The following is a 13,438-nucleotide window of genomic DNA, read 5'->3' as shown; positions in this document are numbered from 1 at the left end:
GGGAGTTGAGGTCACTCAGCCTCTCCAATGATAGGGTGTTTAGGAGCAAATTTTCAAATGATCTGATCACTCAACTGTGGCCAGATTTTGAAAAAAGCTCAGCTGCTATTTAGGCACCAGACTACATGGGCAGATTTTCAGGAGAGCTCAGCATGCTGTATGCACACTGGGTTCTCAGCGCAGCTAAAAATCTGGCCCCGATTGTGTGTGCTGAGCACTCAAAAATCTGGCCCACTTTTGAAAATCTGCCCTCCATAAGCTCTAATGAGGATTTTCTCACCTGCTTCTCCTATGACTTTGGCCAAGTCCTGGTGTTTCCTTGTTGTAGGCCAACATAATTCAAAAGGGTTCTCTTCGTGATGACTGCAGATCTTTCTTCATCCCCTGTTGTTCCAGACCTGCCTTGCAGATTGATTGCTTTCTCACTGTATGAAATTGTTTCATAGGGGGTCCTCTCCCCCTACAAATATTACACAGTTACCAATTTAAGAACTTAACAATCGCACATTTAATGTATAGTGGATTTTGAGTGTCCTGGATCTGTCATTACAGCCCATCTGTGGAATAATCTAATAGTCCACATGGCCTCACTGCTGACTTTTCCCTGCAGCTGAAACCCTCTCCTATTCTTTTAAACATATGTTTGGAACTTGAAACTGGGTTCTCCTCTTTGAAGTGAGAGGGGACCAATTTTTGCATCAACAGTTTGCTTGGTACCATATTTAATGGTAACCAATTAGGGCTGTATTTCAGAGATTTATAATTCTTCAAGTTAAACATACTTCTAACTAGAAATTAATGTTCAATATAAGGCAAAAGTGATTGGGAAAGATCGGTAGTTGCAACGGTGAACAATATACCCTGTACTGGATCCAGTGTTATCTTTCCCCCTTACCCACCATCAAGCTTGAACATGAGTTGTAGCTAGTTTTCAGCCATCATAGAAAACAACCTACTTTTACACAGCATCAATTAAAGTTTAACCGGTACTTGCTATGATGTCATCAAATATAACAGATATGACAAACTAATGGCAGGCTGTCCTTTCACGTCCAAGTGCACGTGGCAGAGTAAAAGCACACCAGGGGTATTAGCAGCTTGGTAAGCAGATAGTCATGGTTCCCAAGAGCGGTATTCCGTGTGTATCCGAGTTGGTGCGTAGGGTTGGTAATGCTTGTTCTTTGGGCCAGGAGGATGGCGTGGCGTCATGTTCATGTAGTCACTCGTCAAGATTCTGTTCTTCTTGTTTTTCCACTACAGGGGGGAAGTATGAAAACATTTTTGCAATTAGATTTTCCTCCATAGGCTAAATAATTTTTAAAAAGTCTTTGTGCATGGAGTCCAGAGTGTTTCTTAAAGCTGGGCTCAAAATGAATAAAGGACTTGATTCGTTTTTCCTCCTTTCCAATTAATAAATTGTCCAAGCAGGTCATGCTATTATCAAACATATTCACCACTCAGAATTATTCCTCAAGGCTTTTTCAGGAAAGCACTGAAGCAAGTGCTTAAAGTTAAATAAATTAATCTAAAAACCAGCATGAGTAGTCAGATAAAATGTTCTGCGAAATTTGCCCTCCTCGCCTATCAGTGGCCCAGCAGCCCACCTGCAGAGAAAGCTATAGTATTAGAGAGTTCTCCTGGTAGTGAATGCTGTAAACTAAGATTGTGTTCTTACTTCTCTTCTAACCACCTTCTTAGATGGAGGAATGACTCAGCAGAAGTAAAGCAAGTGCAGTCAGCAAGGGGTTTTCCTAGCTTCTAACTAGAATTTTTTAAAAAAATAACTAATGTCAACAAAATAAGAGTGGCAGAAAACGCCTCCTGCCTGTATGTAACTGTGCAGCCCTGTCCTCCATCTCCCAAACAATCTGCAGTCTGCTGGTTGAGGGGTGAAGGTAGCAGAGATAGAATTCTCATCTATCTGGCCCTGAGCACTGTACCTCACACTCATTAATGGACTTTTGCCTCAAAGTAATCCTGTGCAGTAGGAAAGCACTATCCCCATTTTGCAGATAGCAAACTGAGGCACAGGGTAGATTACGTGGCTTGCCTGAAGTCAGAGAGGAAGTCTGTGGCTGAGCAAGCAACTGAACCCATGGCTTCTGCAGTCTAGCTCTGTGTCCTATCCTCTAGACCATTATTCTTACCTAAATTAATCTCTTGTGAATTAGTGACTGTGCAGTGGGCCTCCCCTCTGTCACAATTCTATGGTTGTAACTTGCTAAAAACATCTTTTTGCTGAAATTTCTTGCATTTGAAATATTTTCAACAGCTTGAGCAAAGTCTGTATTTTTTACTTTAGTAAGGACAAAAGTATAATTTTTCCAAAACACTTGTGAATCTTCTTGTGTGTGCATGCATGTGCCCACACACACAAACACAATTCAGTCTGCTCAGGTTTCCAAATGGCTAGTCCTCGCTGAAGGCCAGTGTACAGAACAATTTGCCTGAAAAGCATGTAAAGTGTGTAGGTATGCCTATTTATATATACATATATGAGAGAGGCCTTCAATCTGGAGTTATAAGCAACTCAGCTGAGCAGTAAATATCAGTTCTATGGAATAACATACATGAAGGTTAGTTACATATTTTATGCTGGTATTTCACGGTGGAGTTCCACAGTTGTGTCCTTTGGACTGTGCAGTAATTGAAGTGCACAGGGAAGGCAGTAGGAAGATTGGGGTTTCAGAGTTCTAATCTCCTTTTTTTTTTTTTTTTTTTTTAAACCCACTCTTATAAATATAATGTTAGGAGATTATTTTCACCTCTTTGAAGTGAAGAAATGTTAAATTTCAAATAGTGACAGGCCCAGATGGAATATTTTGGATTACTGCTTTACTGCTACATAATATTTTAGAATACAGTGAGTGCAATTCTACCCTCAGATATGCATGTGTTCATCTGACTGGTCTGGATGGGAGTTGTATAGATATCCTTGGAGGTGCAAAATTGTGTTAGCGATGTGTCACAGCGAGGAGTTAAGGTTACTATAACAACTTTAATATTTTCTGACTTTAAAATGGTGACCAAGTTTCATTCATTCAAATTTGCAAAAGTAAATTATATTACTTATAAACTATGCAGTGTGTATATAAATGATTAGATACATACGTGTGTGCTTGTACATGTATATAATCTATAACATAGATATATACATCTGTGTGTGGATAGACAAATGTACAATTTTAAAATCCTCTAGCTAAGTCTGAGTCATTTTTGGCTTATAGAAATATTTAACTAGCATGAATAAATGCCTCACTGTACAAAGATGAAGGTGTAGGACAGATGGTTTTGGAGAGCAAAGAACTTTTTCTTAACAGAGGTCAAAAACTGTGTAAGAACACAGTTTCAGCTAGGCCAAACCCTAATTCATTCTATCATTGTGGACAGCTTTTTTGTACCCATAATCTTTATTAGCCAGCTCTATTTACATCCAACAGCATTGTAAGTATGTCAGCACTCTGAATACATGTTATTCAGAAGATACCAGCAGCAGGTAAAAATGGATGAAGCCAGCACAACACAGAATCAGAATGCTACACTGCCGTTCTCCGTAGGAGTGCATGTCATCTTAGTAAGAATCTGTATCTGAGACGTAAGAGAGAGAAAATCCAAACAATAGAGAGAAAATTATTCAGACTCGAAATTATGGATCTGAAATGACAGTATTTCATCAAGGCATAGATGCTGCATAGCAATTTCACCTATTAGTTGTACCATTTAAGCTTTCCTATGACAAAATCAGAGCAAATCTCTTCAATGGGGGTGGGGGAGAAGAGAGCATTCGCTGGTTTTAAATTTGTTAATGGCAATGCCTGATCCAGCTTGCATATCATTGCAATGAACTTTGTGCCTCTGTATGACAATGATGATGCAATTTAGAGACCTTGACTGGCAATGGGACTGGGTTTCTGTACTCAAATGTAGGGTTTAATCTAAAGGAGGGGTCAGGGAATTGCAGCCAGATTACCTTGTAATTAGTTGAAAATATATATTTAAAAAGAGAGAGAGACTGGAAGGAGGAGAGTTCCCCTATCTATTCACTATTCAAGCCTGCACATGAGTTAAATATTCTAGCTGTACTCTATACAATATGGGGACTATACCCCCCCCACACACATCCATGCACAGAAGAGGAAGTCTGCTGCCTCCACATCTGCATCTCCTTTCTCCCAGGCCCTGCAGATCTGCGTATCCAATCAGGCAGAAGAGGATGGAGCCAGGGTGTGTCAGGGGTCCCCCTTTTGCTCCATAGTTATTTGTAAAGAAAAGATTCTGAGACTGCGTTATCCTTCCTATGCTGCCCACTCCATGGTGGAGATTCCTCCTGTTTTAGAACAACTTACAGCCAGGGTAGTGGCCAGGGGGAGTCCAGTGGAGTCAGACTACCAGGGAAGGTGGGGAAGAGGGAGAGTTGCTGCGGAGGCAAAATGAAGCCCTATGGAAGGGCTTGGCTAACTGCTGAGCCAGAGGACCTGTGCATATTGTAGGTGAGCTCCATGGTCTGTCGCATCCTTCTAGAGAATAATCTAGGAAGTAGTTTACAAGGGGCTTCTTGCTGTTTTCCTGCCTCTGCCCCCTCTCCTGTTGGTTTTATTATGCGAGGGGACAGTCCAACCCAGTGTTACTAGGGGCGGACAGTGAGAGAGCCTGGAGTTCTGACACAGTCAGATCTCCTACTAAAGCCCCAGTGAGAGTCCTGCCAGGGTTAGGACTCTGGTATGGAGCCTTGACTCCCTACCTGGTTACTGATGTGAGTGCAACGGGCAGTCAGCTTTTGTTTCCTGTGAATGGATGAGCATAAGCAACCAGAGTGAAGAACCATTGCTGTTCTTAAACTGGAGATGGCAATAACTGTGGAAGGTGACTGTATAAGCCGGGCAAAAGCTGGTGGGTGGAAGGGTGGGGGTGTACCCGAGTCACATAAAGCAAGGAAAAAAACTCATTTCTTACCCAGCAGATAACAAACACCGCAGTTATTAGCACACTGTAGAAAGCCAGAAATCCAAGAGTCACCATCAGAGCCCAAAAGGGTGTTGCAGGTGGAAATATTGGTGATTGGCAGAGCATCTCTTAAAGAAATAGAATAGAAAAAACGTCAGAGAACATAAAAGCCATAACTTTAATTTCCATTTATTGACTCCTTGCTCCAACACTCTTCTGTAAATTCTATGGCCATCAGAGGAAAATGGCAGGTTGCTAGACCCATTATTTGGGGGAAGAGGAATTTTGCCTTTCACTGAGAAATAGTCCTTAGGTACCTGACAGGGAACCTCAATGCTGTGAGCTCTAACGTTAAGGTGCACATGTAAGGAAAAGGATATTGGACAATTATAATTTTGTGTCGTACCTTTCACATGAATGACAGTCCCATTGCTCTTGTCGTTGGAGATGTAAGGAGGTGGAAACATGACCTCAATTTTGCAGAAGTAAATATCTGTTTGGTCAGTATTCAGCTTCCAAAGACTGAAATTCACTTCCTTTTTATGGCTATCAACTGCAACAAGGCAGTTGAAATCTTTATTTGAATGATGGTTATGGAAGGAACCATTCCAGGAAACAGAGCAGACTTCAACCGCTCTGTCTGCTCCTTTATTCAGTGATGCTCTGAATTCGTTCCCAGTTCCGTTATAGGCATATTTGCAAGCCAAGGTAGCATTTTCATTAAATGCCATGATTCGAGGCGGCTGTTCCACTAAAATCTTGTTTTCTGGGAGGGAGGATGGAAAAAAACACTTATTTATAAAATACGTTATATGATTTTTAAAAAAATCACGTCCTGCTGGTGCAATTGCTCAAAATACCGGTACCCACTGAGACTGTGTATCTACCAGTGTGATCAAGGGTGTGTTCATTCTGAATTGGATTGCAAGTGTGACATTTAATACTGAAGCTCTAACTTCTGTCCCAGTTGTAGACACACCAGTGTATTCATTCCTTCGCATCGAGTGTCCTAGTGACACCACTAAGTTGAAATATGTATTTAATATCTAGCTTACCAATCAACAAAAAAAGAGGACCACCGTTATACATATGCCTTCTGTTCCAAGAACAACCTTATTAAAAGGCAAATAGCTTGATGGTGTAACTGACCCCAGTTGGGCCATCACTGGAATTTGACCCTAATGCCTTTAGCATGGCATGAGCCTCTACAACTTGAGCTAAAAGAAATTCCTCTAGCTAGCTGCTGTCGTAACTTCTTAACCTCTTATGTGGACCAGCCATAAGATAGTGACAAAGACTTAAATCTATGGCATTTATCACACTAATGGCCCGAAGATACACTTCCTACAAAGGCAGAATCCTACTTGATCTGATTAACCTGATACATAAGAACGATGTGTTTTCTGTCCCCCATGTCACTGGGGTCTCTCTGTACTACCAGGTGCCAAAAGAAGTTGAATCGCTGAAATGGACTGCATAGAAGGCTGCTTATTTAAGGGGAGTAGTCCTTCCCAAGTGAGACCTTACACTCCTTTGGAGAGCAGAGAAAAGAAGTGAGGGGGGAACGACTCTCCCCAACAGCAAAACCTTCACAACAGTGCAGGTGTGTGACCACACAAGTCTTTGTGCAGATCTTTTACACGAGGCCTTTGTGGGCTCTATCTGGCCGAGCCGTGGGCACAGTCACAGGGGATGCTGAGGGGGAAACTGTTTCTGACTCAGTTTATGTCCCCCTCCAATTTTCTGCTTCAAAACCTGTTATCCTTCTCCTCAACATCTTAAAAGGGCTATGGAATAAATGGAGTGGGGCAAAGGTCCTAGCTAAGCTAGTGGGAGTCTAGAAGACCTTATCCCCACTCCTCAGATGACTGACTGGAAGAACAGAAGTGGGTGGAGCACCAGTGGCTTAGCAGAAGAAGGGGTTCAGAAACTGCTCTCAGGATCTCTCTGCTCACTGGCCTAACAGCAATTGGAAAGCATCTGTTGAAAAGGATATGGGGAGCAGCCGGAGATGGGGAGGAAGCATTGGGGGAGGGGTAGAGCAAACATGGGGGACTTGGACGGAGAGAAACACATGCAGAGGAATCTAGGAAAGGAAAGGGCATGCTGGCCAGTAACTGATCTGGGCGGGCAACAGAGACAACCCACCAACTGGAGTCTTGAATATATGTAAGATGGGGGCATCCCTACAGCCAGCATTAGTTCTTTGATTGCCAACTTAACTCACTACTGCAGAAGCTAGCCACTCTCCAACTGTTTGCTAGCCTCTGATTCTTTGTGTTCTCTGAGGAAGAAGAAAGAGAGCAGGCATTGCATAGTGGCTTTGCAGAGCCCTCTCTCTAGCAAGAGAAGAATGCAAGGGAGAGGAAGATTCCAGTCATTTCTCCTGGGGCCCCTGGCTGCAGCTTGACTAGCACCGTGCGTACTAGTGCGGGGGAGACAAACTTGTACATATTGCTGCAGACTTTGCCTACTTTCCTGTGTCAGCAAAACCCAGGAGGCCCTGCCCCAAGGAGAGCGAGAAACTAACTCAGAGTAGGGAGTCCCCGTAGGCTGGCAGAAAGTGGTCCAGATTTTGGATTCCGTCCCATTGTCCCAAGACAGCTGAGAGCACTATTTGGCTGTCTAAGGCCTTGTCTCCACTAGGGGAAAAAAATGTTTGGTTCATTTGCCTGCTTTTGAAATGTGTTAGCTAATCCATTTTAATTAAGTGCTGTTTGTAAAAGGTTTTAGCATTGACTGTAGCCTGGGTTTAACACCTTTTCCAAACATGGTAGCCGAATGTGGTTCAACCTAGCAAGAAAATCAATACATGACCTGGGCTGGAGTGTGCAAGACACTAGCAGAATTGTTTTATATTTATCATGTTTGTTGCCTACGAGTCCTACCGGGAGTGAGTGTTGCCTTGTTTTTAGATAACTGGAGAACAAGGAGTTGTGGGTAACATGTTCTTATTGGGAGTAGAATTGCAGTAGTGCCTAGAGGCCAGGGTCCCGTCTTGCTCCGTGCTGTACGCATGCATAACGAAGAGCTGCTCCCTGCCCCAGCGAGCTCCCCATCTAAGTGTCCTTGATCAGAAACTTCCAAAAACATTAGCCGATTAGAGAAACGCCTGCAACGCTGTCACAAACACTTATGAAGAAAAACCAGATCCTTTTGGCCAGCCCTGCTTAGGGGCAAAGGGGAACCCTCTGAAGTGTCATCACTGTGGCAAGCCCCTCAAGGCATTGTTTAGATTCTTCTAGGGAGCCCAATAACCTTCCACGGTGCTTTGCTGCCATAGGCTGGTTTCTAATCTCCGATGTGCGGTATGTAGCACCAAGTATCTTAAACTCCCCTATTCAACTGCAGTATCGGATCATTTTTGCACCCGCAGCGATGTGTTGCTGACAATATGAGATTAAAATCTATTGGCCTTTCTACCCAAAATTATTTCCTGCTTTCTTGGCCATGCCGCCAAATCCGTGAGCCCTCCAATGCTGATTAGATGTTAGCATAGGTTCTTGTTCTTCGTTAGCCAAGCATATGGAATACAAGATGCCTTAATAGCATGAGCAAAGTGTATTTCATGGGTCAGTGGATGAGGACTGTTTACAGATGTTTTGTTCAAGCTGAGAACCGGGCTTAGCTTTGTCAGGTGGCTCCACTCTATTAAATCACACCACCACCTAAACAGATTGAGCGGTTTTGTTTTTCATTATGTGGAACAAATTATTCCTCGTGAAAGCTATGTGCATGGATGGGGGCATAATGGAAGCAAGCGTTGTGTGACCTCAGCATGCAGCTCTACCAAAGCACCCGAGTCCCGGCCTCCAGCAAGGCCTCTTATCCCTCTCTCGTGGTTCTGTCTGTTGGAGAAAATCAGTCATGCCAAAATGTATATTCGGTCCACAAGAGAGTAAGATTAGCCCATTAAGCTCCTGTGTCACCTGTGACCAGAACAGGATTGGAATAAATCCTCAACGGGAGCTGAATCTGGGCGAGTAAATAGAATTTGAACCTAGGTCTCTAAGAGGCTGGTGTACTAACACACTGCACAAGCATAGTTCAGGTTTATCTGGCATTCATGAAAACACTTTTCTTGTCAATGTCACTTGGGCTTTGTTCAAATGGTAAAACATTGAAACATTTAGTAGGTGTTTCCATTTGTGACTTGTTTCCCATAAGTAGGGCTATGCGTGCTATTTCCAAAGGCTATGTTCCGTTGTAAGTGCTACCTAATAATAAACATCTATGACTGCACCTGGCCTTACTCAGCCCAGAAAACAACAGTTATGCAAAATCACTATCTACAATTTCATAAAAGTCTTGAAGTCTGGGGTGGAACCATTCTCTGTAGCAAATTAAGCACGTGCATAAGCTTTTGCAGGATCGGGCCTTCGGTTTTATAAGCAACTGTTGCACTGTGTAAGATCCCTTGTCATAAAACATTTCACACCACATTCTTCATATTAAATGTATATTATAATAGAATCTAGGACTTTTCATCACGAAAAAATCTTAACCATACTTAATAACTGTAAAACACTGACGTTCTGATCTCATACACCTTACGCAAGTAAAACTCCATTGAAGTCATTGTGACCCAGGAAGAGAACCAGAGAAAACATAAAAGTAAGGAAGAATAATTGTTTTTCCAAAATTTTCCATGCATAGCCAGCAAGTGATTAAAAACGTCCTACGCTTGATTGGTAGACCAGAGAAGCAAATCATTTTATTCCCTCTTTTCCCCCTTACAGTACAGATATTGAAAACAATAGTTGTTTTGCCTTTGTTAGGAATATGGGATGAGGTTTTGAACAGCTAAACTGTCGTTCTGCATAAACATAATAGAGAAAAGGCCCATTTGAACGCCTTGGGAAGGGAGGAAACTGAAGAGGGCTAAAAAACCTATAAACAGAAACATACACAGATATGGTACAAAAAAAAAAGCAATTCTGACTTAAGGCTACCAATTTGTGCTGTTCAGCTACTTCCAGTCTTTTTCAAGATGCTTAGAAAGGTCTTTTCTCTGTTACTTTTTTTTTTAATTGGCTAATTCAACCAGCTGTCTGTGATATGCAGCTTCCCCTGAAATGAAACAGCCTACTCTGATCCACTTCTCCTGATCATGAGACACTCGTGCCCTTGCTAATCTCCCCTTCCTTACATTAAGTACTGTATGGAGAAAGGTAATAAATGCCAGGAGATACACTACTGCTTTAGTTAAACGCAATTTCTTAATTTGCAGGGCCCAGGTGTCTGTTTAACTTGTCCGAAGAAGAGGAAATGTGTTGATGTCATCCTAGTGTCTGGTAAACCACTGCTCACCGTGCATACACACCAGAGATCATTCTATGTACTAGTAACCTGGGTGGGTTACAGGTCAGTTTTTAACCCATAAAAACCATGAGCCAGCAGATTTCCTGTAGTACAAGGGTGGGGAGAACCCACCTGTATTGGTTATGAAACACACACTGCAGACAGAATAATCTAGCTGCCTCTTAGATTACAGTAAAATAATTACTCAGCCAGAAAGACAAGTAAGAAAAAAGTACCTTTTTGTCAACACTAATGCAAAGATTGTGGTTCAGGTCAACATACAGAGTTCTCTGAGATAGTGTTATAATACGATAATAATGGGACAGTCTTGTTGGCCTTAGTCAGGCAATGTTCTCATTGACTTTAACGGCCATTTGGATTATATAAGGACTGCAGCATTTGGCTCAACAATAATAATGTCCATTTATTAAGCATCTCTGATCTGAGGATCTAAATGTAAAGACAAGGTGGATAAGAACCCTATGGCAAATGTTCATTTAAGCTCTCATCCTGCAAGCTCGTATACATGTGCTTAACTTTACACATTTGAGTAGTCCCACTGAAACCAATGGGACTGCTCAAGTATTTAAAGTTAAGCAAGCATGCAAGTGTCTGTAGGATCCGGACCACCGGCAGTGTGTCAGAGTATCATTAATATATACTGCAGTTCAAAGGGTTTGCTTAAAGCTGCTGGCACCTCATTGATTATTTCCCCCTCTCCTCCTCCCCCCCCCCCCCACTGTTCACCTACTCCTGCTGCTTATCCCCACTCCTAGAGTAATAATCATCTGTTTGTGACAACCCCATTGCCTGCTGTGGAAATAATTATGATGTTACAAACAGAGAATTATAACTTCAGGAGAGGAATAAGGAGCAGAAGCTGATGGATTCTGAAGCAATATCGATCTTGATTTCATGCAAATTACAATATTTTTAACCAGGGAAAAGAATTGCAGAAAAATGTAAGAACTGTTTCTAACTCCTTTTTTCTAATTCTTCTGTCAGGCAACAGCAGCAATGTAAGAATGGTCTACATGTGACTAGGGGGACAGGTTTCTGTTCATCTCTTTTCCTGTAAATATACAAATGCTGACATTTAGAGAAGAGCTGACAACATGAATTCACAGGCCAACGATTTCAGCAATACTTTGACTTGAGATTATCCTAGCAAAAACGATCATCCCCTGCCTTGCTTTGCATTCTAATGTGTCCCCTTGAAAGATGTGGCAATTATGAAGCTACTAAAACTGCATAGGAGAGGTGAGAACAAGACATAGAGTAAGCTAAGAAAGAACAACTGAAGATTTAAAATATTCAGTAACATTTTAAGCTTCCCAAATAGACATGTTTTTGTTTTCAGAGGGAAATTGATTATTCAGTAGGTAGCAATAGATTATTTTTAAAAAAACCAACCATCAACAACCCATTGATTGTCCTAAAAAAAACCCCTCTATTTTTATCCATTTTACATATTTGTTAATTCTCACTAAGTATACTTAGGGCTAAGTCCTGCAGCCCTTTATACAGGGTGAACTTTCAAGAGAATATAGGGCTGCACATTGGAAACTCTGGAGGTTACAGAAATATATACACTGAGAGAAGTGAAGTCATCAAAACAGTTTAGATTTAAAATAAAGAGAACCCACCAAGGTAGCAGTGGTATGTTCAAAACTATGATATAGTATGATAGTAGTATGATATATGCCAGGGAACAAATCCTGACTCCAAAACATACCTAAAGAATAGTCAAATAAAAAAGCTCTTAGGCTCCAATTTGGAGAAGATTGTGATTAAAAAAACAAAACAAAACAAAAATCCATTTTATCAGCCTTCAGTAACTAGTCACCTACATCGAAATGCATTCTCCTGCATCTTAATGATGGTCCAGAAAAGTAAATGGAAAAGATCAAAATGGTTTACCTGTTACTTCAGCAGCTTGAATGAAGCTGAGAGCAGCGAGTATCCAGAATATCATGATGATAATGGTGGGCTGCAAATGTAGATGCCACCCCCACAAAGATATCTGAAGACTGAACCACAAGCCAACCTGGTGGGGCTAGACTGTTCAGTCAGTCACACATTCTCTCTCTCCTCTCCTTTCCCCCTCAGGAGCACTTGATCTACATACTGACTGAAACCACTGTGATGGCAACATTTCAAACCGGAAGTTAAGTTGTTTGATGACTTCAGCTTTTTATCTTTAGGAAGTCTCGTCTCTGTTGCTTAAAAGAAAAGTTTGGCCTTGGTAAAACTCTATTATGCTAAAGGAAATGAAAGCCCACCTTCCAACATTCAATAGCATGCCCCTTTTGGCTAGCCAGTGTTTGGATGGGCACTTGTAGATCTGTTTCTGTTATGAGCAGAACTGGATGAAACAAGTCAGGTATATACACTTTGATGCAAGCCTGTTTATTTATAAAGACTGTACCCAAAGTCCCGTCTCCCTGAACATAGTCGATTAAAACAAACAGCAGGTCATTCCCTTGCTTACTATTTCCAAGTCTGTCCCTCCAATCAGTTGTGTGCCGAGAAGCTCTGTCTCTCTGCCCCTTTCAAGGCCACAATAACAACTTGCTGGATTCCTGCCTCTAATGCACACAGCTTGCCAACAATGCCCTAGCATCTGGGTTTGCAACCAGTTTAAAAGGAACCCTCTTACAGCTGAGCCTGGCTCAGTCTTTGCTAGATGACCCTGTGCCTATGGTAGTAGCCTCCTATTGTTTCCAGCTATCATGCCATAAAGGAGTATTTAACTGCTCCTTCCATTTAATCTGAAGTAAGGGTCTGTGATTGTCTAATAGATCAAAGACCTGCTTGGTGGCAGCCATTAATACCCTCCAGCATAATAGTAGCACGGTCAGGCTGCTTGAGATCTTTAATATTAAACTATTTCCTGCACAGAAAAAGAACAAATCACAGAGCCAAAATCTACTATATACTATGGATGAATGTGTATGGCTCTCATTGACATCTATAGGAGGTGAACATCTGTATCCATGGGTAGAGTTTGGCCTATGGTGCCTTGACTTCCCTCTCAAAACGCCATCAGAATGGACTCCAAGCTACAATATGTCACTATTTAAGGAAAGAGAGAGAGAGAGAGAGAGATTATATTTTGGCAAAAAGTAATATCGTGCTATGCCTTTTCTCTTAATCAAACTGATTCCTGAGTTCATATTAAACTTTACATTAA

At 41.8% G+C, this 13,438-nt stretch overlaps 1 protein-coding gene across 1 annotated transcript; it reads right to left on the bottom strand.

Annotated features, from left to right (window-relative positions):
- Positions 1–1,113: 1,113 nt before the first annotated feature.
- LOC112111018 (T-cell-specific surface glycoprotein CD28 homolog) lies at positions 1,114–12,229 on the bottom strand. Its single transcript, XM_024206276.2, has 4 exons — positions 12,166–12,229; positions 5,351–5,710; positions 4,954–5,072; positions 1,114–1,254 (listed from the first exon to the last, which is right to left on the bottom strand). The coding sequence occupies exons 1-4, from the start codon at positions 12,218–12,220 to the stop codon at positions 1,114–1,116; spliced, it is 675 nt and encodes a 224-aa protein (XP_024062044.1). The 5' UTR covers positions 12,221–12,229.
- Between the last annotated feature and the right edge of the window lie 1,209 nt (positions 12,230–13,438).

This window comes from Terrapene carolina, unplaced genomic scaffold (assembly GCF_002925995.2).
Source record: "Terrapene carolina triunguis isolate 2854851 unplaced genomic scaffold, T_m_triunguis-2.0 Scaffold62, whole genome shotgun sequence".
In the NCBI taxonomy this organism is placed as follows: domain Eukaryota; kingdom Metazoa; phylum Chordata; order Testudines; family Emydidae; genus Terrapene; species Terrapene triunguis.
Note: the sequence above shows the minus strand (reverse complement) of the source record. Positions and strands in the feature narration are given on the sequence as shown.

What these genes read in the sequence shown, in the direction of transcription:
- LOC112111018 (XM_024206276.2), bottom strand. Translation starts at nt 12,220, where the DNA reads ATGATATTCTGGATACTCGCTGCTCTCAGCTTCATTCAAGCTGCTGAA. An exon ending in TCAAGCTGCTGAAGTAACAG is followed by an intron (nt 5,711 to 12,165) that starts GTAAACCATTTT and finishes CCTCCCTCCCAG; the next exon opens with AAAACAAGATTTTAGTGGAA. An exon ending in CGGTGTTTGTTATCTGCTGG is followed by an intron (nt 1,255 to 4,953) that starts GTAAGAAATGAG and finishes TCCCCCCTGTAG; the next exon opens with TGGAAAAACAAGAAGAACAG.